This window comes from Desmodus rotundus, chromosome 6, assembly GCF_022682495.2.
Source record: "Desmodus rotundus isolate HL8 chromosome 6, HLdesRot8A.1, whole genome shotgun sequence".
Lineage (NCBI taxonomy): Eukaryota > Metazoa > Chordata > Mammalia > Chiroptera > Phyllostomidae > Desmodus > Desmodus rotundus.
In genome coordinates this window covers 64,689,074-64,715,196 of record NC_071392.1, presented here as the reverse complement: position 1 = coordinate 64,715,196, position 26,123 = coordinate 64,689,074, and the positions used below count along the sequence as shown (strand labels likewise).

Sequence of the window (26,123 nt, the reverse complement as noted above, 5' to 3'; positions counted from 1 at the left end):
TTAGACTGTTCTAATATCTCAACAGAAACATTTCAGACCAGAAGGGATTGGCATGCAATATTCAGGTTGATGAAAAGCAAGGGCCAAGGCTACTTTACCCAGCATGGATATTACTTAAAACTGAAGGAGAAATAAAGAGCTTCCCAGACAAGAAAAAGATAAAAGAGTTTGTTAATACCAAACCAGTATCGCAATATTCGTTAAAGGACTTGCTTTAAGAAAAAGAAAAAAAAAACAGAGGAAAATAGTTAAAAGTAAAATGACAATAAATACTGATATATCCAGAATCACTTTAAATGTAAATGGATTATATGCTGCAATCAAAAGACACCAAGTAGCTGAATAGGTAAGAAAACCAGACCCATATATGTGATGTCTCCAAGAGACCCACTTCAGAATAAAAGATACACACAGACTAAAAGCAGAGGAACGGAAAAAGCTGTATCATGCAAATGAAAAGAAAAAAAAGTTGGGGTAACCATACTTATATCTGACAAAATAGACTTTAAAACCAAGGTGGGGATAGCTGGGGGGGGCAGTTGGGGCATGGGAAATGGAGACAACTGTACTTGAACAACAATAAAAAATCAAAATTGTATTTAAAAAAATAAAATCTACATTAAAAAATAAAACCAACACTATAGTAAGAGACAAAGGATACTACATAATTATAAAAAAGTAATAATCCAGCAAAAGGATAAAACCCTAGAAAGTATTTATATACCCAACATAGGAGCACCTAAATATGTCAAGCAAATATTGATGGACATAAAGGGACAGATTGGCAGAAATACAGTCATGGTAGGGAATTTAATACCCCGTTGACATCAATGGATAGATCTTCTAGATAGAAAATCAACAAGGAGACAGTGGCCATAAAGGACATACTAGATCAAATGGATTTAATTGATATCTTCAGAACATCCAAAGCAGCCTAGTATACATTCTTTTCAAGTGCACATGGAATATTTTCTAGAATAGACCACATAATAGGACACAAAACAGGTCTCAGTAATTTAAGTAGATTGAAATCATATCAAGCATATTCCCTGACCACAATGTTATGAAACTAGAAATCAATCACAAGAAGAAAACTGAAGAAATATGCAAAGACATGGGGCTAAATAACATGTTATTAAACAGTGAATAGGTCAACAAGGACATCAAGCAATAAGTCAAAGAATGCCTTGAAATAAATGAGAAAAAAAAAACAATATCAAAAAATTTGTGGGATACAGTGGAGCAATCCTAAGAGGGAAATTCACATCATTACAGACCTACCTCAAGAAACAAAAATAGCTCAAGTAAACAATTTAACTTTACACTTAAAAGAACTTAAAAAAGAACAACCAACAATATTGAAAGTGAGTGGAAGGAAGGAAACAGTGATGGTCAGGACAGAAATAAAAGAAATGGAGTCTAAAAATGATGCAAATGGTCAGTGAATCCAAGTTTTGGTTCTTTGAACAGATAAACAAGGTTGGTAAACCTTTAACCAGGCTCATCAAGAAAGAAAGAGTGGGGACCCAAATAAATAAAAATTAAAGAGGAGAAATAACTCCACAAAAATACAAAGGATTGTAAGAAGTATTATGAGCAACTATATGCCCATAATTTGGACAACCTGGATGAAATGGATAAATTCCTAGAAACATACTATCTTCCAAAATTAAATCAGGAAGAATCAGACAATCTGAATAGGCAGATTACACCTAGTGAAATTGAAGCAGTAATCAAAAAACTCGTGGCACACAAAAGCCCTGGTCCAGTTGGCTTCACACATGAATTTTACTAAACATTCTGAGAAGAACTAACAACTCTCCTTCTCAAACTATTTCAAAAAATTCAAGATGAGGGAAGACGCCGAAACTTATTTTATGGAGCCAGTATTATCCTAATCCAAAAACCAAATAAAGACACCACAAAGAAAAAAGAAATTACAGGCCAAGTACCCTGATAAACATAAATGCTAAAATCCTCAACAAAATATTAGCAATCCGAATACAGCAATACATCAAAAGATCACATACTACAATCAAGTAGTATTTATTCCAGGAATGCAAGGTTGGTACAACACTCACAAATCAATAAATGTGATACACCACATTAAAAAAAAGGATAATAGCTACATGATCATATCAGTAGATGCAAACAAGCATTTCATAAAATCCAGCACCTATTTATGATAAAAACTATCACCAAAGTAGAAATAGAGGGTACCTAACTAAGCATAAAAGGCCATGTGTTACAAACCTACTGCCAGCATCATACTCAGCAGGCAAAACCCACAGGTGTTCCCCTTAGATCAGATAGAAGCCTTGGATGTCCACTTTCACCTCTTATTCTGTGTAGTAGTGGAGTTCCTAGCCATAGCAATCAGACAAGAAGAAATAAAAGGCATCCAAATTAGAAAGGAAGAAATTAAACCATCTTTATTTGGATATTACATGATACTTCACATAGAGAACCCTAATGATTCCACCAAGAAACTACTAGAACTGATAAGTGAATTCAGTAAAGTAGGAGGATATGAAATTAATATCCAGAAATCAGTTGCATTTTTATATGCCAATAATGAACTATCAGAACAGTACATGCAGAAAACAATCCCTTTCAAATTGCTCCAAAAAGAATAAAATATCCCTGCCTGCTGTGGCTCAGTGGATTGAGTGCCAGCCAGCAAACCAAATGGTTGCTGGTTTGATTCCTAGTCAGGGCGCATACCTGGGTTGTGGGCCATGTCCCCAGTTGGGGACATGATACGTCGATGTTTCTCTCCCTCTCTCCCTCCCTTCTCCTCTCTCTAAAATTAAATAAAATCTTTTTTTAAAAGAATGAAATAACACAGGAATAAATCTAACCAAGAATGCAAAAGGCCTGTACTCAGAAAATTTTAAGATACTGAAGAAAGAAGTTGAAGAATGTACAAGTGGAAGAAGATACACGAGGATAGCATGTTCATAAATAGGAAGAATTAACATCATTCAAATGGCCATACTACCCAAATCTATAAATCTTATAGATTTATAGATTTAATGCAATTCCTCTCAAGACTCCAATGAGGTATTTCACAGAAGTAGAACAAATACTTCAAAAATTTATATGGAACCACAAAAGGCCCTGCATAGCAACTGCGATTTTGAAAAGAAGAACAAAGTTGGAGGAATTACAGTACCTAATATCAAACTATACTATAAGGCCATAGTAATTAAAACAGCATTGTTCTAGCATAAAAACAGACACATAGATCAATGGAACAGAATAGAGAGCCCAGAAATAAATGCACACCTTTATGGTCAATTAATAATTCTGAGAGGTAGCAAGCACATACAATGGGCTCAAATAGTTTATTCAATATATGGAGTTGGGAAAATTAGATATGTGCAGAAAAATGAAAATGCATCACCTTCTTATGCCACACACAAGAATAAATTCAAAATGGACTAAAAAATGTTAGACTCAGAACCATAATAATCCTAGAAGAAAAAATAGGCAGTAAAATCTTGGACATTGCAGGTTAGGAAAACAAAAGAAAAGAATGAACAAATGGGACTACTTCAAACTAAAAATGTTTAGCACAGTGAAGAAAACCATCAACAAAATAAAAGACAACCCACTAAATGAGAGAACATATTCACCGATACATCTGATAAGGGGTTAATATCCAAAATTTATAAAGAACTGACAAAACTCAACTCCAAAACCAAACAATACAATACAATTAAAAAGTGGGCAAATGACTTGAGTAGACACTGCTCCAAAGAGGATATACAGATAGCTAATAGACATACGAAAAGATGCTCAATGTCACTAATCACCAGAGAAATGCAAATTAAAAACACAAGATATCACTCACACTGGTCAGAATGGCTATCATCAATAAATCAACAAACAACAACTCTTGGCGTGGATGTGGAGAAAAGGGAACTGTTGTTCACTGCTGGTGGGACTGCAGATTGATGTGGCCACTGTGGAAAGCAGTATGGATATACCTCAAAAAATTAAAAATGAAACTCCCTTGACCCAGTGATCCTACTTCCTGGGATATATCCAAAGAAACCAAAAACAGTAATTTGAAAGAATATAAGCACCCCTATGTTCTTTGCAGTGTTATTTACTATTGCCAAGATATGAAAGCAACCCAAGTGTCCATCAGTAGATGAGTGGATTAAACAACTATGAGGCAACTCTACAATGGAATACTAGTAGGCCTTAAAAAAGAAGAAAATTTTACCTTTTGTGACAGCATGGATGTACCTGGAGAATATGATACTTACTGAAATGAGTCAGTCAGAGAAAGACAATTACCATATGATTTCACTTATGTGTGGAATACAATGAATGGACCAAACTAAGAAGCAAAATAGAAACAGACTCAGAGAGAGCAGGCTGACAGCTCTGGGGGGAATGGTTAGGAGTGGAGGGATTGAGCAAAAAAGAAAAAGGACTCATGGACATGGACAACAGTGTGAGGATTGCAGGGTGGTGGGAGATATAAGGAAGATAAATGATAATGGCAAAAAAATAATAAAATTTAAAAAGAAATTTATGAACATCAAAGATTATTTTGAATTATAAATTGTTTCTTGAAGTGATATTTAATTTTGTATTTTAGCTGATTATGTAACCCAGCCTTGGCTTTCTAAAAAGGTAGATTTTAAAACTAAGGGATTTTTCCTTCTTTGAGTTGTAGTGTTGGGATTTGTGTACATTTAGTCATGCTTCTTACTTCCCTTATCAATGTATTTAAAGTACTACCTTAGTACTTAATCTGAGTCATTTACCAAAGTGGAAATTTCAGTTTTGTTTTATATCATGTAGAAAATGTTAATAATTACTATATTTCTTTAATTTTTACTGTATTTAATTATATGTACTTCTTTTTATTTTCTGATTAGTATTTTAATCAAGTTTCTAAAAATTGAAACTTTTCAATTTTTAAAAATTATTCTCAGGGTAGTAAGTTGTGAAAGTTCTGTCCCTCTCACCTTGGAAAATTTTTCCTTCTAGGTATAAAATAATCACATTTACTTTCTTTTAAGTTAAGTGATAGTATATAATATTTTTTACTATATTCAAATGACTCAACTTTTTTCAGATCTTCAGCTTGCTTTCTTTGAGTTTAAATCCATTGAAAGGAAAGCTTCAACAGCAAACTAAAGAAGAGACTATTTGTAAACTACTGGCAACAGATTCTGATAAAGAAAAAGATCACATATTTAGGTAAGAACATTTTTTTGTTCAACAAAACACCTGTAAACTAGTAGAAATTGTTGATATTTTTAGTACTTCTAGTAAATGTGATGACACTTAAAATATATGATATTTTAAACTTAAAGCATTTTTAAATATAATTTAGAAATGTCTGGATATTAAGTGCTTTGTTCTCTAGAATTGTAGAAAAATGTTATGTACATGTGTACTAACAATAATGAGAACAATTTGTGACTTTAAATAAATTATCCACAATAAAATTTATTTCTAAAAGTTTCTAAGATTATACTTTATTAGTGTTCAGTTTTTTAAACATATTTTTAGCAGATTTCTGATTTTATAAGCTAAAATTAAAAATACATATTTTTCTCTGAACACTGTTCAGTACAGACCACATAATTATTCTCTTTTCACATTTAAAATTACTATTAAATTCTTACTTCCTGCAATTAAAGATTTTCATGTATGAGATCTCACAAGCAATATACACATTGACAGATATTTTCATTCTTAGGAAAGATGAGCTACATTTTGGTATCACCTTTTACTATCACACATTTACTTACATCTTCACTCCAAAAACCTTTCTTATTCCTGATATAACATAGATATGCTATGTAAATATGTAGATATATTTTACATATATTTATTTTTACTCATTCTTATTCTCTACATAGTTGTTGTTTGTGCATTTATAGTCTTTTTCTGAAATTGACATTACTATAAATATATATAGTTCATATACAGCATTTGGAGATCTGGAAGTATTTTTACATGGTCTTGGACTTGAACATATGACAGACTTATTAAAGGTAAGATATTGTATAAGTTACAGTGAGTTATATATGTATATTTGTTGGCTAACATAACATTAAATATTCATAAACATGCTTATGATGTTTATGATATTTATTACTTTGTACCCAAGTGCACTTTTCTCTGTAATTTATAATTATAAGCATTTTGTAAATTTGTACTTATAAGTGTTTCAAAAATGTGGACTTAAAAGCATTTCGAAAATTTATTATTCTAGAAATATACATAAATTAGAATTTGGCTGGATTAAGGAGCTTTTACCCACTGCCTAGCTTCACAGAATGCCTGCTTGTACATCTAAGCCATTAGTTTGTTTTTGTAATTGTGCATCTTACTGTATAGAATATTTAAAGAAGCATGATTTTAAAGAAAACAAAACTGGTATCAGATTCTTGCTTTAATGATTGTTAACTGAAATATGTTACTTAAATCTCTGACTTTTTTTCATAAGAATGATGATACCTAGTGTAGGGTTGTCATAAAGATTAAACTCATATGCCAAGCACTGTTACTGGTACTTGAGGCATGCATTATGGGATTTGAGTAGATAACAGATACCAGTCAATTAGCTGATACTGAAGCATTAAAGCACTGTTTAAAATAGGTTGTCCTTAGGAATATGCACATTCTGTTTCAGTAGTTTAGAATTGGACTTCATTTTACAATCTTGAAACTTATTTGACATATATTGAGAAATACTAAATATTAAGGATTGTTTAATGTGATACAAATAGAAATTTTAAATATTTGTAAAATAATTCCTATCCAATTTTATAGAACTGTTTTTCTTTTTATGTAAGCAAATATAAATTGTAATCATTTTCTTTGAATCTGGAAAACTGTCTGTGTTTATACTTGTAAGGTAATTATATATATTATGATATTTATTACTTTTCACCCAGTAGTATAATTCTGTATCTATATATTCTTTCCCCTCTAGAAGGTTGAAAATTGTTTAAGAGGGCAGCATGTAACTGATTAACTTATGTATACATGGCTACTTCCTCTTCTAATATTTTATTTATATTGATAGGTGGTTTTTTTTTCCTTTTCTACAGGAAAGGGATATAACTTTAAGACATCTTTTGACCATGAGAAAAGATGAGTTTACAAAGGTAGTATTAATTTTAAAAACTACAGATATTATCATTCATATTTTTTAAATTGTGGAGCCCTTTATTTTCTATTTTGAAAATCCTAGGGCTATAGACTGAGTGATCTTTTGTGATGTTCTTGATTAGATATGATTATAAATAACCATATCTGAAATTTTTTCTTAAGTACTAAGTTTCTTTAAGACCATTTAAGGTCTCAGGAGTTGTTTTCTTCTTTAGATTTGGTCATAACATTTCAATTAAAACTTGTGCTTCATTTCTAAATATAAATTAAATATGCAAAACAGGTTACTTAGAAATAAGAGGCATTTTTTGTATATATGGGTATGAACATGTTTCACCCAAATGCTGCCTTTTGCTTGGTTCTCATAATGATCAAGACCTGTTATTTTATCATCTGGTGTTATTAAGCAACAATTTGAAAATATTGTGAGAAATATGAGACATGCTTTAATGAATTGGACACCTAAAATGTAATGATTTTTCTGAACACGTGGGAACATACTGGCATGAACACATTGGAAACTTAAAATCTTTAGTATCACTAAAAATCAAAATAAACATACTAATTCACTAAATCTTGGGTAGAAAATTTAGTTAATACTAAGGGTGGAATACATACAAAAAGAAGATTTCCCTTAATCACTGATAATTTAAATGATATTTTGAATGAAATTTTGTATTACTGTGGTTTTTTTTAGAAAGCCTATATATGAAAATCTAGTCATTTATTTTTATAATTTATCACAACTGTTATATTATAAAAATTTACTTAAAGTTTAAAATATCTAAATATTTTAATGATGTAAGCTTCTTAAGTCACAGCTGCAAATCGTATTTTTCAAAGTTATTTTTTCAATATGTACCTTTTTTCAAGATGTGAAGTAATCAAAATTTCTTTAGTAATTTTGAATATTATTCAAGTATGACTATCCTATTTCACCTTGAAATTCTTTCTATTTAGAATGGAATTACCAATAGAGATCAGCAGAAAATTCTGGCTGCTCTTAAAGAACTAGATGTAGAAGAGATAAAATTTGGAGAATTACCTGAAGTGGCAAAGTTGGAAATCAGGTAAAATTAACTTACATTAATATTTAAAGCCAACTGTTCTTTTTTAGTTTAACTTTGATAATGTCTCAGTCATTTTACTTGATGCCATCGTCTCCCCAGGGAAACAATTCATTTTGCAATACCACATTCTAAAATGAGAGATACTTTATAAAGTCAATTTTGAAAAAGTTAATTTACCAAGAAGCAAAACAATACATCTTCATGTTAATTCACATAAAAACATGTTTTATTTTTAATTGCATTTTGTCAAATGAGCTACATAAGAGATTCCACATTTTTCGTAGTGTAACTCTTACCCTCTTTAAATCATTTTAAGTGTCAAATTGAAAATTCAAAGTAGTGATATTTTTACTGAGGGCAATAAAAAAGTGTTTCTCATGTAACTCAGCTCTATCTTCAGCTTTATACTGCAAGGAATTGTGTTACCAATATACAAAGTTCATTTTCAATTGTATAAACTTGTCAAGTATTGATTATTAGTAATATTATATAATTTAAAATCTATTTTGAAAAGAACTTTTGATTTTATCGATATATTATGGAGCAGTAAAGACTTTTAACTTTTTATTTGAAGTGACTATAGGGTCACAGGAAATTTTATAGGAGTATATACCAGGAGGTCCCATGCACCCTTCACCCAGTCTCACCCAATGTTAATATCTTGCTTAACAAGATATTACAGTATCAAAATATCAGAACCAGAAGACTGATATTGGTACAGTCCTCATAGCTCTTTTGTTTGTATGTGTATAGCTCTGTGCAATTTTATTACATATTGTAGCTTCATGTAAACAGTGTCACAGTTACCACAAGGTTTCTTCATACTACCCCTTTATAGCTACACATCTCTCTCCCCTCATCCCTAACTGCTAGCAGTGAATAATTTATTATCTATTGTTTAAATTTAATGAATTTATTTATTTTCAGAGAGAGGGGAAGAGAGGGAGAAAGAGAGGGAGATAAGCATCAATGTGTGGTTGCCTCTCATGTGCCCCCAACTGGGGACCTGGCTCACAACCCAGGCATGTGCCCTGACTGGGAATCGAACCAGTGACCCTTTGTTTCACAGGCCGGTGCTCAATCCACTGAGCCACACCAGCCAGGGCTGTTATCTATTTTTATAATGTTGTTATTTAATAAATGTTATATAAATGGAATCATACAGGATATATTTGTTACTGGCTTTTTTCATTCAGCCTAATTTCCTTGAGGTTCATCAAAGTTGTATCCTACAAAGTTTAATACTTACAAATGCAGCACTACCATCACTAGTTAGCCTGCCTAAAGCTAACATTGCAACTATGGTAAACATTAAACACATGAATAATAGATTTCCACATTATTTTAAAATTTAGAGAAGTCTTCCTGGGTATAATTTAGATGATGCAGACTTTTTAGAAAACTTTATTGCAAAGTTCAATTATTTCCTTTCCTCTTAATATATCTACCTATAGCAAAATGATCTATTTTCAAAATAATGTCTCAGAATTGTTTTGAAATAACATTAGCTCTTAAATATTTGAATACATTCTAAAGATTTCTGTTGTGAGGGCTTAAAATCAGCAAACCTTGATTACTTTGTTCAGTTTCTTGTTTAATTTATTGCTTCTATGAAGGAATATTCTAAGTTTTACATACTGACTTGGAAATTAAATGTTTTAATATGACTTTATTGTATGATGGCAGAATTGCCTGTATGAATTTTTTTGTGGATTTAATACACGTAAGGAATGTGCAGGATCCGGAATGTTTCACTTATTAAAACTGGTGAATTTTTTAAAAAGTAAAACTGGCAGACATATATTTCAGGAATTTGACCTTGTTATTAAATCATAGACTTTGTTTACATGCTGCTATGGAAAAGGTTTTACTTCCCATTTGTTCAGAGTCATTCTTTAAAGAAGAAATTAGTCATTAAGTCATAAGAAAACTAACAGCAAGAAAAGTTGAACTGATTGATTATAATCTTCTGGTAATGTGATTTTGACAATTTAGCTACTGATTTATTCTTAAGATACCTTTCTTCTATGTGTTAAATTTTCTAAAATAGTCTCCTCTACAGAATCACATGCACCATACATTTACTTTTTTCTACATTTGGCCTTAGTATGTTTATAGATTTATAGAATGCAATTTATAAGAATTAATAACCATTCTATTACTACTTTGAGATATTTTATACATCAATAGTTGTTTTCATTCATGTCTTGACATTTTCAACAGTTTCTGCCCATACTTTTTCTGTGAACCTATCTGACATCTACTGGAATGTATCAAAGGCATCTCAGAGTTATGTCCATTAAGGAAACTCTCCTCCAAAAGAAAAAATCTGTATAGATACAAAATTTTATGTAAAAATACATTGTTCACATCTATTGTTTATAAACATTCTAAAACTAGAAACTAAATATTTAACATTAGATAAATTACTGAATTATATTGCATCGATATAATTATTTTACTCTGTCATTAAAATTATTTTGAAACTTAATGTCATGGGAAAGTACTCACAATGAGTATAAAAGGCACAATATAAAATGGAGTTTGAGGTATAATGCCAGTTGTGTATGTGCTTAAGAAAAATACTGGAAGAAAATGTGTAGTATAAGAAACATTCTGAAAGAATATATATCAGTCATTATCTTTGGATGATAAGAGTATTGTTTACTTTAACTTTTTAAGATATTCTATAATGAGCACACAGTACATTTATTTGGAGTGCCTTTATTTAAAGTATAAGTTTTATCCTAATTCTTGACTTCACATTTTTAAAATATGGCCTGTTGTTTTAGTCAGTTTGTACTATGTTATGCTACAGTATCAAATAGCTTCTAAATTTAAATGACTAATAGTAACAAAGTTTATTTCTTAATTACCTGTATGGTGTATCAGCTGCCAGTGGCCCTCCCCCTTGTTATTGTTCTGAGAACAGGCTAGAGAAACAGCTCCAACCAAGACATGCTGCCCTTGTATCAAAGGGAAAAGAGAGGGATTCTCTTAAGGTCCCTCTCTTTAAGAGGGACTGCTGGCAGAAGCAATCAGTCACTCTTAAAGCTTTTGTACAAAACAGACACTTTCAGTCATATTTTATTTGCCAAAGCAAGTCACATGGCCAACCTTATGTCACTGAGGCATGAAGTATTATCCTCTGGCAGAGAGAGCCCTTAGAGTATTTGGCTAAGTAGAACCTACATGATAATTTCATCAAGTAGTACAGGCTGCCATACCTATGCCGTACCTGTGTATTTTTGATTGTTTGAATAGGTACTGAATTATCATTGTTGCCAGGTAAGTGCATATAGGGGGAATCCTCTACAGCTCTGGGGTGGGGATGGGCAGTCATTAACATAGGATGTGATGAATCACTATAAAGTTATGATTTTTAAAACTTAGCTATCCATATTATCCATATTCAGTGGCTCTAAACATTATACATCACAAGAATGGTATATCTTTTACTTTCATTTATTAAGACTATAATTTTGTTCATAATATTACTTGCTTGTTTGAACTGAGTTCTTACCATTCTTTCTTCTGAATAAGAACTTACAAGTTTCTGTTCCATATGTATGTGTAAAGTGCCTATCTAGAATTATATAACTGCTCTCGGTTATTTTTTAAAAATCTTTACCCGGTATGTTTATTGATTTTAGAGAGAGAGCAAGGGAGAGAGAAAGAAACATCACTGTGAGAAACACTGATCAGTTGCCTCCCATATGCAACCTGACCAGGGATCTAACACACAACCTAGGTATTTGCCTTGACCAGGGATCAAACCCACAACCTATTTGGTGTATGGGATGACGCTCCAATCAACTGTGCCACCTGGCCAGGGCTCAGGTGATATTTTGAATGACACTTGAGCTCATTAAATAAAAAATACACAAGATATTAATGGATTACTCCTTGAGTAATTATTCATTTTTTTCATTGATAATAAATAAAATTTGAGTATTTAAAGAGCACTAAGTGTACCTTATCTAAATATTACATGGAAACAGAATTGATATAAGTAATGACTACTGTTGTTTTGAATAAAGATCAGAAAGAAAATGAAATGAAGAATTATACTTGTTTTGAAAATGCCATTATTAATACTACTTTTGCTAAATAAAACAAGATCTTATTTAAATTTTTTAATTTTAATTGGCTTTTATTTTTCTAATTTGCTCTTATAAAGCAGCCATCAGGCACTTTTGATTGTTGGTAACTTGATTACATATAGTATGTTCATCAAGTTTAAAAACTTTTTATTAACTTTTATATATTTCAATTACAGTTTATATTCAATATTATTTTATATTAGTTTAAGATATACAGCATAATGGTTAGACAATCATGTACTTTACAAAATGTTCCCCCTGATATTTCCAATACCCACCTGGCAGCATACATTGTTATTACAATATTATTGACTAGATTATCTATGCTATACTTTACACCCCCATGACTGTTTTAAAACTACCAATCTGTACTTCTTAATTCCTTTAACTTTGCACTCAGTTCCCCAACCACCCTCCTCTCTGACAACCACCAGTCTGTTCTCTGTACCTATGAGTCTGTTTCTGTTCTGTTTTTGTTGATTTATATTGTTCTTTAGATTTCACACATAAGGAAAATCATGTGGTATTTGTTTCTCTGACTGACTTAAAATAATGCCCGCCAGGTCCATCCATGCTGTCAGAAATGTTAAGATTTCATTCTTTTTTATGGCAGAGTAATATTCTGTTATATATACATACCACATCTTTTTTATTCACTGCTGGGCACTAGTGTTGCCTCTATAGATTAGCTATTATAAAAAATTGCTGCAGTGAACATAGAAGTGTATATACTATATTCTTTTAAATTAGTGTTTTGGGCTTCTTCCAATAACCTATGTAGAAGTGAAATTGCTGGGTCATAAAGCAGTTTCATTTTTAATTTTTTTAAGGAACCTCCATACTGCTTTCCCTAGTGGATACACCAATCTACATTCCCACCAACAATGCACTGGGGTTCCCTTTTCTCCGCATCCTCGCCAACACTTTTTGTTAGTTGATTTACTGATGATAGCCATTCTGACAGGTATGAGGTGGTATCACATTGTAGTTTTAATTTGCATTTCTCTGATTAGTGACTCTGAGCATCATTTTATATGTCTATGGGCCATCTGTATGCCTTCTTTGGATAAGTGTCAATCCAGGTCCTTTGCCTATTTTTTAATTGGATTGTTGGGTTTTTGATTTTGGGTTTTATGAATTCTTTATAAATTTTGGATATTAACCTCTTACCAGATGTTTCATTGGCAAATATCCTCTCCCATTAGTGGGTTGTCTTTTTGTCTTGTTGATAGTTTCCTTTGCTGTACAAAAAACTTTGTAGTTTGATATAGTCCTATTTGTTTATTTTTCCATTTGTTTCTCTTTCCCAAGGAGATATATCAGAAAATATGTTACAAATAGAAATATTTGAGATTTTACTCAGTTTTCCTCTAGGAGTTTTATGGTTTCTAGTTACATTCAAGTCTTTAATTCATTTTGAGTTTATCCTTGTATATGGGTATAAGAAAAGGTCTAGTTTTTTTTAAATCAACTTTTATTGAACACTCCTCCTTATAACAACTAAATATATACTTTTTGTTTTCATTTTTAATAATTTCTCTATTACTCTTTATCATCCTTATGCCTCCTTCCATCCTACACTCACCACATGGCTGTCCATGTCCATGAGTCCTTTTTCCTTTTTGTTCAATCCCTCCACTCCTTTAGACCCCCTCCCCAGAGCTGTGAGCCTACTCTCTGTGAGTCTGTCCCTATTTTGCTTCTTGGTTCAATTTGTTCATTATATTCCATATATAAGTGAAATCATATGGTATTTGTCTTTCTCTGACTGGCTTATTTCACTTAGCATAATGTTCTCGAGGTCCATCATGCCATTGCAAAGGATAAAATTTCTTCTTTTTTATGGCCAAGTAGTATTCCATTGTGTAAATATTTCATAGTTGTTCAATCCACTCGTCTACTGATGGACTCTTGGGCTGCTTCCATTCTTGGCAATTGTAAGTAACACTGCAAAGAACATAGGGGTGCTTATGTTCTTTTGAATTAGTGTTTTGGATTTCTTTGGATATATTCCCAGAAGTGGGATCACTGGGTCAAAAGGCAGTTCCATTTTTAATTTCTTGAGGTATCTCCATACTGCTTTCCATAGTTGCTGCACCAAACTGCATTCATACCAATAGTACAAAAGGGTTCCCTTTTCTCCACATCCTCACCAGCACTTCTTGTTGATTTATTCATGATAGCTGTTCTGACCGGTGTGAGGTGATATCTCACTGTGGTTTTAATTTGCATTTCTCTGATGATTAGTGACATTGAGCATCTTTGCATATGTCTATTGGCCATTTGTATATCCTTTTTGGAGAACTATCTATTCCAGCCCTTTGCCTATTTTTTAATTGGATTTTTTTCTTCTTTTTGTGTCGAGTTTTATAAGTTCTTTATAAATTTTGGATATTAACCCCTTTCAGATGTATCAGAAAATATGTTCTCCCATTAGTGGGTTGTCTGTTTCTTTGTTGATGATTTGCTTTGCAAAAGCATTCTATAGATTCAACACAATTCCTATCAAGATACCAATAACATATTTCACAGAACTATTACAAAAATTTATATGTAACCACAAAAGACTCCACATAGCAACAGTGATCCTGAGAAAAAAAGGCAAAGTTGGAGGAATCACCCTACCTAATACCAAACTACAATATAAGGCCATAGTAATCAAAAGAGCATGGTAATGGCATAAAAACAGGCACACAGACCAATGGAACAGAATAGAGAGCCCAAAATAAACCCACACCTTTATAGTCAATTAATATTCAACTGAGGAAGCAAACACATTCAGTAAGCTACAGATAGTTTATTCAATAAATGGGGTTGATAAAATTGGACAGATACATGCAGAAAAATGAAACTAGACCACCTTCTTATGCCACACACAAGAATAAATTCAAAATGGATTAAAGACTTACATTTTAGGCCTGAAGCCATAAAAATCCTAGAAGAAAACATAGGCAGTAAAATTTAGGACATTCCTCATAGCAATATGTTTTCTGATATATCTCCTCGGTCAAGGGAAACAAAAGAAAAAATAAACAAATGGAACTACATCAAACTAGTTTTATTTTTTTGCATGTTATCTGTCTAATTTTCCCAACACCATTTATTGAATAGACTTCCTTTATCCCATTGTATGTTCTTGCCTTTTTTGTCAAATATTTATTGACCATATAGGTATAGGCTCTCTATTCTATTCCATTGATCTCTGTATCTGTTTTTATGCCAGTAACATGATGGTTTGATTATTATGGCTTTGTAGTGTAGTTTGATGTCAGGTAGCGTGATTCCTGCAACTTTATTCTTCTTTCTCAATACTTCTATGGCTATTCAGGGTCTTTCAGGGTCCATATAAATTTTAGGGTTATTTGTCCTAGTTCTATGAAATATTCCATTGGTATTTTGATAGAAATTGTGTTGAATCTATAGATTGCTTTGGGTAGCATGAACATTTTAACAATGCTAATTCTTCCTGTCTGTAAACATAGTATATGCTTTCATTTATTTAACTCCTCCAATTTCTTTCTTCAGTATTTTATAATTTTCAGAGTACAGGTCTTTTACTTTCTTGGTTAAATTTATTCTAAGGTATTTTATTTAATTTTTTGGTACAGTTGTAAATGGGATTGTTTTCTCAGTTTCCCTTTCTGAGAGTTCATTATTAGTGAATAAGAATACAACTGATTCCTGAGTATTTGTTTTGTATCCTGCTACTTTACTTAATTTCATTTATCAGTTGTATAGTTATTTGGTGGAATCTTTAGGGTTCTTTATATCTAGTATACATTATCTGCAAATAAGGACAGTTTTACTTCTTCCTTTCCAATTTGGATGCCTTTTGTTTCTTCTTCTTGTCTGATTGCTGTGGCTAGGACTTCCAGTACTGTGCTGAATAGGAATAGTGAAAGTGGACATCCCTTTCTTTTTTCTGATCTTAGGGAAATGCTTTTAGTTTCCCCCCATTGAGTGTGCTATTAGCTGTGGGTTTGTCATATATGATCTTTATTATGTTGATGTGTGTTCCATCTATTCCCATCTTGCCAAGAGTTTTTGTCATGAATAGTGCTCGATTTTGTCAAATGGTTTTTCCTTACCTATTGATATGATCATATGATTTCTATCCTTCATTTTGTTTATGTGGTGCATCACGGAAATTCATTCGGATGTTGGGCCAGACTAAATATCACTGTATCATAGTATGTTTTTTTTATGTATTGCTGGATCAATTTTGCACCTTTTTTCAGCAGGGATATTGGTCTATAATTTTTTTTCCATTGTAGTATTTACTGGCTTTGGAATTAATATAATGCTGACCTTGTAAAATGCGTTTGGGAATCTTGCTCTTCTTGAATTTTTTGGAATAGTTTGAGAAGGATAGGTGTTGGTTCTTATTTTTATGCTTATTTTTATCCTTTATTTAATATTTATATCTCAGATATTTTAAAAATTATTTTATTGTTGTTCAAGTACAGTTGTCTGCACTTACCCTCCACCATTCCCCACCACCACCCCAGCCATCCTCACCTCCCTACCCTGATTCCACACACACCCCTTGGTTTTGTCCATGTGTTCTTTATAGTTGTTCTTGAAAACCCTTTCCCTTTTCCCCCAGTTATCCCCTCCCACCTCCCCTCTGGTTACTGTCAGATTGTTATTAATTTCAATGTCTGTGGTTACATTTTGCTTGCTTATTTGCTTTGTTGATTAGGTTCCACTTAAAGGTGAGATCATATAGTATTTGTCTTTCACCTCCTGAATTATTTCACCTATCATAATGCTCTCCAGGTCCATCCATGCTGTTGCAAAGGGTAGGAACTCCTTCTTTCTCTCTGCTGAGTAGTATTCCATTTTGTAAATGTACCATAGTTTTTTTGATCCATTCATTTACTGCTGGGCACTTAGGTTGCTTCCACCTCTAGGCTATTGGTTCTACTAAAAAGTTTGGTAAAATTCACCTGTGAAGCCATCTGGCCCAGGGCTTTTGTTTTATGGAAGTTTTTGTTTACTGCCTTAATTTCATTAATTGCAATCAGTCTGTTCAGATTTTCTATTTCTTCTTGATTGAGTTTGGGGAAATTACATGTTACTAGAAATTTATCCATTTCTTTGAGACTGTCCAATTTGTTGGCTTATACTTGTTTATAACATTTTCTTATAATCCTTTGTATTTATGAGATGTCAGCTGTTACTTCTCTTTCTTTTCTTGTTATTTATTTTAGTCCTCTCTTTTTCTAGATGAGTCTAGTCAAAGGTTTGCCTATCTTGTTTATCTTTTCAAAAAAAATACAGCTCTTGGTTTCATTGATCTTCTGTATAGTTTTTCTTTCTCTATTTTGTGTATTTCTGCTCTAATTGTTATTATTTCCTTTTTCTACTCACTTTGAGCTTTGTTTGTTGTTTTTTTCCTAGTTCCTTTGATTGTAAGATTAGATTATTTGATTTTTTTTCATGTTTCTTGAGGTAGGTCTGTAATGATGAGTTTCCCTCTTGGGAATGTTCCTGCTGTGTGCCATAGATTTTTGGGTTGTTGTGTTTTCATTTTCAGACTCAGTTTGTGTCAAGGTAACTTTTGATTTCTTCCTTGGTCTTATTGTTAACCCATTCATTGTTTAATTACATGTTATTTAGATTCCATGTCTTTGTGTGTTACTCAGTTTTTTCTTGTGATTGATTTCTAGTTTCATACCATTGTAGTCAGATATGATGCTTGATATGATTTCAGTCTTCTTAAATTTATTGAGACAAATTTTGTATCCTAATGTGTGGTCTATCCTAGAAAATATTCTTCCACATGACCTTGAAAAGTATGTATATTCTTCTGGTTTGGGATGAAATGCTCTGAATATATCAATTAAATCCATCTAATCAAGTGTGTTATTTTGCTCATAAAGTTTAAAGTACTCTATATAAACTATTTTCAATCTAATATTTAAGAAGAAAAGACTTTTCTTTAATTAAAATACTATGTAAATTTTAGCAATGTGTCTTGGAGAAAAGTTTGCTGTTAAGTTTCATTGGTGGCAGACCATGCTTGCTTTTTATAACCTTTTTTCCTAGAAACAGCATGAATGAAACTTTGTATAGTGTATTGTTAAAACTTCTGCCTTATAGGAGTTTTGTTTGGACTCAGAAGTACCTTTTGGTCCCATAGTAGTAGTTTTTGTGTGCATTTTTATTATAGTAGATACTGCTAAATAACTCTACAGAAAGGTACTTGACAGCTCTTGATATTAATAATAATTTTTCTCATTCCACTAGAAGGTAACATCTTACCTTATTGTAATCCCTTATTTATTATAAATTTAAATTTTATTTTCTCTTTTTCTTTGAATTATCTATTCATGGTCATGGTATGATTTTGTATTAGGTTGTGTAGGTAAATTGGTTTCTGTCACTGAAACAAATCTGGTCACAATGTCTCTTCATTGCCAGAATCAGTGGATTTATCTTAATTATTTAACATGCTTGACGTTTCCTCATTCTTGAATTCATACCCTTCATTGCCTTTCATAATAGACCTTAATTCCTGATTTTCCTCTTTTCAAGCTACTTCTCTTTTGATAGCTTTTTTCTTCTACTCTTGTCAGTTCACCCCTCTTCATAATATATATTTTTCTTTAATATCTTCTCCATGATCATAGTTTTGATTCCTATTGGTGGCCAAACTACAGATGCCTCTAATACTACTGTTGTTTGTGCCTCCATTCAAAATTAAAGGAAAGACTGAATTTCTGTTAGAGATTAGTGAAACTAAAGATGTAATTTTTCCCATCTAAGTTTACCAGCTCCCTGAGTTCTATCTAGCTTTATGAATTTGTGGATTTTAGGGTAAGTACCCCTACAAGACTGACATATTCTACTGCTTACTGGTCATTTCCACCTACATATATCATATCATTGATGTTATCATCATAATTGTTTATTTGAATGCCATCTATATACTAGACAAAATGCTAGGTGCTCTTCATATATTATACATATCTCCTCCCATCTTACTTATTGTCCTATTATCCTAATTTTAGAGATATGGAAACATTTAGCTGAAAATCAGGCTTGCCCAAGAACATGAATGTGGAAGCCGAATTCAGATTCAGGTCTTCCTGACTCTAGAGTCTTTGTTCTTAATTATTATGTCATAATGCTTTATCTTTACCCTACTTTCTTCCCTACCACCCACGCCCCAAGATTCTGCTTGGTGGTACCAACTTCCATTAAAATCAAACAACAGAGTCATTCTAGACTCTTCCTTTTAATTTACGTGCAACACATCACCAAGTTTTTTAGCTTATTCTTCAAAATGTTTCTTAAACTAACATTGTACTCCTTCCCCCAATCAAACTAGTACTGCCAGATACTTAGTTTAAGCTTTTCTTTATCATATCTTAGATCAGCGATTTTCAACCATTTTCCTGTCATGGCACACATAAACTAATTACTAAAATTCTGCAGCATACAAAAAATATATGTTTTACCAATCTCACAAAAAGTAGGTATAATTTTGATTTATTCACACTGGATGGCTATTGTTGTGTTGATGTCATTTTTTTATTTAACAATCTAAAAGAGATGAGTGTCCCTAACTAAATAGTCAGGTATTACATGTTTTAAAAATTCTTGCAGCACACTGGTTGAAAATTGCTGATCTCTGTCTTAGATAGATGTTTCCATTAGTCTCCTAATTATTTTCTCTACTTTCACTTTTGTGTTCCTTTAATCCATACCATTCCTCAATTAAGCTTTCTTATACAAAAATCTGATATTCTACTTTTCTATTTAAATTCCTCTAATAACTTTACATTATCAAAAAGATATAATTCAGTTCCACTGCATGTCACAAAAGCTCCTGAAATAAATGGTTATGTCAATCCTCCTTTCTTACTACTTTGCCGTAATTTTGCTTTAGTTATATCTTGGTGACCTCCTACTTCCATACTTTTGCATCTGTTATTCTCTCCATCCAGAATTCCTTCCCTTCCTTAACTATCTAGCAGAAGAATTATTCTAAAGCTCCAGACTCAGTTCCTAAGTTATCATCTCTGTGAAGCACTATGAATCCCTAGTCCCATTATACTAAATAAACTAATTATTTCTGAGTTTTTGATGCCTCAACTATAAACTTAGGTTATCAACATCTATCTTAAAGGAGTTGTTAAGAGGAATTAAATGTAAAATAACTAGTACAGGGTCTTTTGAGGGATTGAACAAAAAACAAAAAACAAAAACCTCATGAACACAGAAAACAGTGTGGTGATTGCAGGGGGGCAAGGGGATGGATGGAGGTGGAAGAGGGTATGGGGGGATAAATGATGATGAAAAAACAAATTAAAAAATACTCAAAATCAGTACTTTTACATTCTTTCCTCATATGACTGTGAATAACAATGTTACAATACAATTGTGTATTTGCCCTACATTCTGAACTTGGAGATGCTCAAGATCAGAAATTTTGTTTATTTTGTATACTCAATGTCTATTTCAGTTGCTGATACATATTAGCTATTCTATGAATACATTTTAGGGAATCTAATAAATGGTATGAGTAGACACTGAGTAGCCCAGTAGAATGAAGTAAATGGTTCCTATGAGTGATTCCTGTTTGTTTCCTCTCTTTAGTGGTGATGAGTTCCTCAACTTTCTTCTGAAATTGAACAAACAATGTGGCCATTTAATAACAGCGGTACAGAATATCATTACTGAGCTGCCTGTAAATTCTCACAAGGTATTCTACAAAAGTTCCTAAGTGAAGAAAAGTGTGAATGCTGAAGAATATTCCAGATAATCAGTGATAATTCAGTAAACAATAGTGATCTGGTAAAATTGTATTTTTCTTTATAAAATTGTATAAGTTCTAAATAAGTAAATATGTTTAATATCATTCCTTTACATGCTAATTAATTGAAAAAAATGTCTTCTAGCCCTTAAGAAGAGGAAAGTCAGACTAAAAATTAAATTGATCAGCATATTGAACTTACCATTTGTTCTTAAGGGCAATTAATTGTTTAAAATAAAAAGTGACAGGAAACCCAAGTGCCAGTTGAAACAAACCAGAGCGTTGGATGTTATTAAAAGCCCATCAATATAAGGTTTTTTAATGATGAAAATTTTATTTTAGTTTTTAAATCATTTTTTATTTTCCAGTTACATTTCACATACATTATTTTATTAGTTTCAGGTGTACAACCCAGTGATTAGACATTGCATAACTTACTAAGTGATCATCTATATAAATTTCACACCCATCTGACACCATACATAGTTATTACAATATTATTGACTATAATCCCTCTGCTGTACTTTACATCCCCATGACTATTCTGTAACAACTTATTTGTACTTCTTAATCCCTTCACCATGTTACTGTAGCCCCAACACCCATTCCATCTGGCAACTCAAAATGTTCTCTGTATCTATGAGTCTATTTCTGTTCTGCATGTTCATTTTTTTTAGATTCAGTTGTTGATAGGTATGTATTTATCGCCATTTTATTGTTCATGTTTTTATCTTTTTTTTAAGAAGAATTCTTAAAGAAGACTCTCTAACATTTCATTGATGATGGTTTGATGGTGATGAACTCTAGCTTTTTCTTTTCTGGGAAGATCTTTATCTGTCCTTCAACTCTAAACAGTAGCTTTTCTGAGTTGAATAATCTTGATTGTAGGTCCTTGCTTTTTATCACTTTGAATATTTTTTGCCAGTCCCTTCTAGCCTGCAAAGTTTCTGTTGAGAATTTAGCTGACAGTTTTATGGGATCTCCCTTATAGGTAACAAACTGCTTTTGTCTTGCAGATTTTCAGCTTCTCTCTGTATCTTTAACCTTTGAAATTTTAGTTATGATGCATCTTGATGTGGGCATTTTGGGTTCATCTTGTTTGGGATTCTCTGCAGTTCCTAGACTTGTAGGCCCGTTTTCTTCATCAAGTTAGGGAAGTTTTCTGTCATTATTTTTTCAAATAGGTTTTCAATTTCTTGCTGTCTCTCCTCCTTCCTGCACCCCTATGATATGAATGTTGATGTGCTTCAAGTTGTCCCAAAGTCTCCTTACATTTATCCCCCATTTTATCAGATTACTTTTTCTTTTGCTGTTCTAATTGGGTGTTTCTTGCTTTCTTATATTCCAAATTGCTGATTTGATTCTTGGCTTCATCTACTACTCTACTGTTGAGTCTCTATAAATTATTCTTCATTTCAATTAGTGTATCCTTTGTATCTGACTGGTCTTTTTTTATGCAGTTGAAGCTTTCACTAAGTTCATTGAGCATCCTTATAAACCAGTGTTTTGATCTCTACATCTATTACTTGTCTTCATTTTGTTTAGTTCTTTCTCTGGAGTTTTGTTCTGTTCTTTCATTTGGGATATGGTTCTTTGTCTCCTCATCTTTGTAGGCTCCCTGTGTTTGTTTCTACGCATTAAGTACAGCTGCTATGTTTCCAAGGCTCGATAGTGTGGCTCAACATAGTAGGTGTTCTGTAGGATCCAGTGACACAGCCTTCCCCATCACCCAAGCTGAGTACTCAAGTTGCACCCCCTGTGTGGGCTGTGTTCACCTTCCTCTTAAGCTGAGCTTTTATTGCTGTTGGCATGTCAATGGGAGGAATTTACCCCCAGGCCAATCAGTTGCAAGGACAGGCTGCAACCACGAACCTCCAACCACCATGGAGAATCAGCTGTACAGGGGCCTACCCCACAGAGCAGGACTTACTTCAGCAAGGCTCTGGTGCCTGCAGAGTCCACCCCTGGAGCATGTCGCTTGTGGAGGTAGTAGGGTGGTGGTGATTTGATGTTGTCCAAAGCTGTCCACTAGGTGTGCTGGCTCTGAGGACAACTGGGAAGTGCAGGCCAAGGTCAGCCACTGCCTGCATCTGGGCTGGGCCACCCAGAATGAGCTGAAAAGCAATCTACAGATGGCTGCTACTTATGCTGGACTTGGAGGTGCCCAGGTGAGGCCAGGCAGTCAACCAAGACCAGCTAATGCTAGTACTAGGCCCAGGGCCACTTAGGGAGAGGTACAGGGAGTGCTGAGGCCAGATGCTAATTGTTTGAGAGATTTAAGGAAAGTCTGAAGCATGAGCCAAGACAGGACATTCATATGGAAAAGCCACTGTATACAGTGTGGGTCCCCACTTGGGTGGGCCCCAAATTTAGGTGGGGCAGGGCCTCAGAGAATCACCAGGGCAGGGCAAACAGTGTTAGCCAAGTTGATGCAGTCTCAGATATGGTGGTACCTGCTTGCCTCTATGTGAGGGAAAGCTTATTTAAGGAACAGTGGCTTCTACCATCACTTCCTCTGGGAGAAAGCTGACCCTACAGTTCTCATCCTAATGCCAGACAGTTCAGGTCCTCATTGTACATCTCTGGTACCTTTCACACTGCTGCCCAGCACTGGAGCTCAAAGGTAGTGTGTCTGAGTAAGTCTGTAAATGGGCTGTTCAGAAGGACTGCCTGGGGCTCCAGAAGCCCTCTGTTTCTCTAAGCCTCAATCTCTACTGGTTTTTACAGCCAGAGGTTATGGGGATTTCTTTTTCTGGCATTAGAACCCTGGACTGGTGGCCTGGTTTGAGGTAGGACACCTTGCTCCTCAGGAGGGACCTCTGCAACTGCGATCCATCCTGATTTTTGTCCCCCTCAAGTGGGTGTGGAACCAGCTCATTCTGCATCTCCACCTCTTTTGCCAGTTTCAATGTGGCTTCTTTAATTCCCTAGTTGTAGGACTTCCATTCTACCAGATTTCAGGTGGCTGTGAATGATGGTTGTTCTGTAGGTTAGTTGTAATGTTGATGTGATTGTAGGAGGCCAGCAATTGTAATTAGAGAAAATGTAAGTAACTCATAAATACAAACTTATTTTGGAGAGTTTTTCATGTGATTTGGCTATAGCTATTTGTTTGTAGTAAAAAAAAATTTAATTTACTTGTTTTCCTGTGATTTTTATGTAACACTGATATGGGAATCATGTCATTCTTAAACTTCCATGAATTTCTTTTTCACTATAAATATTATTATTACTAATATTGGCCTCCAATATTAGTTATAAATTTATATGACATAAATTTATATATACTGTATATATTTAGTAAGTGCATTCAGGAAACTGATTTAACTATTTATATAAATTTACTGACTTCATTTTGGTGTCAAGATTTATCCTGAACAAAAAATGCTTTTTAGTTAAATAACTTAATGTCTAATTTTTGTGGACTTAAAGTTTGAAAGTTGTTTCCCATTCTTTAAATTCCAACTTTTGAAAATTTTAACAGATAGTACTTGAGTGGGCTTCTCCCCGGAGTTTTACTTCAGTTTGTGAGGAACTGGTTAGTAATGTTGAAGATTTGAATGAAGAGGTCTGCAAACTAAAAGACTTAATTCAGAAGGTATGTATTTAACATCAAAAGGGGGGAAGTGATTTTTGCAGCCTAGTAGGTTAAACAGTGAAGTAATTCTGACAAGAGCAACTTAAGCTCCCACTAAACTATTGGAAAGAGGACAGTTTCCAATGGAAGAAATATACATAGCAAACATACTTTGTCAGTCATCAAAGAAATGCATGTGAAAAGAGCAATGATATATCATTTTCATATTTTCAGTTAGCAGGGATAAATGTATCTCTACCCATCTCTGATTAGAGCTCACCAAATTGATATTCTCATGTGAGACAGATGTTACAAATTCTTTCAGAAACAGTTTGACAAGATGTGCCAAGAACCATAAAAATATTTGTATCTTTCAATAGTAGTTAAATGATTTCAAAATTGTATGTACCATAAATATCCTATACTAGCAGAATGACTAAATAAATTATGGTACCTTTTTTATTATAATGATATGCAGCCAGATGAGAAAATAATGAAAATCAACTATCAACTTGTTTAAAGATACTAGGTTATATTTGTAGGTTTTACTTATATATAAATGTGCAGGTAAAAAATTACCAAAATGAAAGTTTATTAGCTGTGTTAATAAGGTAGGATTGTGGATAAAATATTCTATTTTTTAGACTTTCTATAATATCTTTTTTTTTATTCAGTTGCAATTGTCTGCATTTTCTCCCCATCCCTCCACCTCACCCCAGCCAGTCCCACCTCCCTCCCCCACCTCTACCCTACCCCTTGATTTTGTCCTTGTGTCCTTTATAGTAGCTCCTATAAACCCCTCTCCCCGCTATCCCCTCCCCACTCCCCTCTGACTATTGTTACATTGTTCTTAATTTCAATGTCTCTGGTTATATTTTGTTTGCTTTTTTCTTTTGTTGATTATGTTCCAGTTAAAGATGAGATCATATGGTATTTGTCCCTCACCGCCTGGCTTATTTCATATAATATCTTTTGTAATGTAACTTTTAAAAAAGTATGGGCTTTTTAAATTCTTATTTTCATATGCACATACAAGTATACATCAAACACGGGTGACTTTTTCCCCCCTTTAAGAAAATTAAGGGGGCTGCATCAAAATCTAAGGTCCTGAAATAAGGAACTCTTTTGAAGATAAGTAAGAAACGAAAACACTTTCACCTAGCTAAAGAACTTACTTTTGAGTTCTCTAAGTCTATAAATAAGCTTAGTATATATAAAGTTTTTAAAATATATGATGTGAACATTGGATTATGCATTAAATTTTTATAGCATCAACCCATAAATTATTTAATATCTCATTATTTTCAACAAAAAATTTTCCTCAAAATGAATTTTATACATGTTCCAGGTAATTTGTCATTCTAGCTATTAACAGATGTTCCAGTCAAAAGTAGTCTTTTTAAAAAGTGAGTAGAAAATTGTGAAGCAAATTCTACCAAAAATATAGGGAAATAAAGTTG

General features: G+C 33.0%; 1 protein-coding gene across 3 annotated transcripts in view; it reads left to right on the top strand.

Annotated features, from left to right (window-relative positions):
- Window positions 1-26,123, top strand: part of ASZ1 (ankyrin repeat, SAM and basic leucine zipper domain containing 1) — a 121,904-nt gene that overhangs the window by 60,775 nt on the left and 35,006 nt on the right. For all 3 annotated transcript variants that reach the window (XM_045191612.3, XM_024555375.4, XM_045191613.3), the window contains 6 exons: window positions 5,099-5,223; window positions 5,951-6,026; window positions 7,089-7,145; window positions 8,110-8,219; window positions 20,930-21,035; window positions 24,571-24,684. In XM_045191612.3, the coding sequence (XP_045047547.2) occupies window positions 5,099-5,223; window positions 5,951-6,026; window positions 7,089-7,145; window positions 8,110-8,219; window positions 20,930-21,035; window positions 24,571-24,684 (588 nt within the window). The remainder of the gene's footprint in view (window positions 1-5,098; window positions 5,224-5,950; window positions 6,027-7,088; window positions 7,146-8,109; window positions 8,220-20,929; window positions 21,036-24,570; window positions 24,685-26,123) is intronic.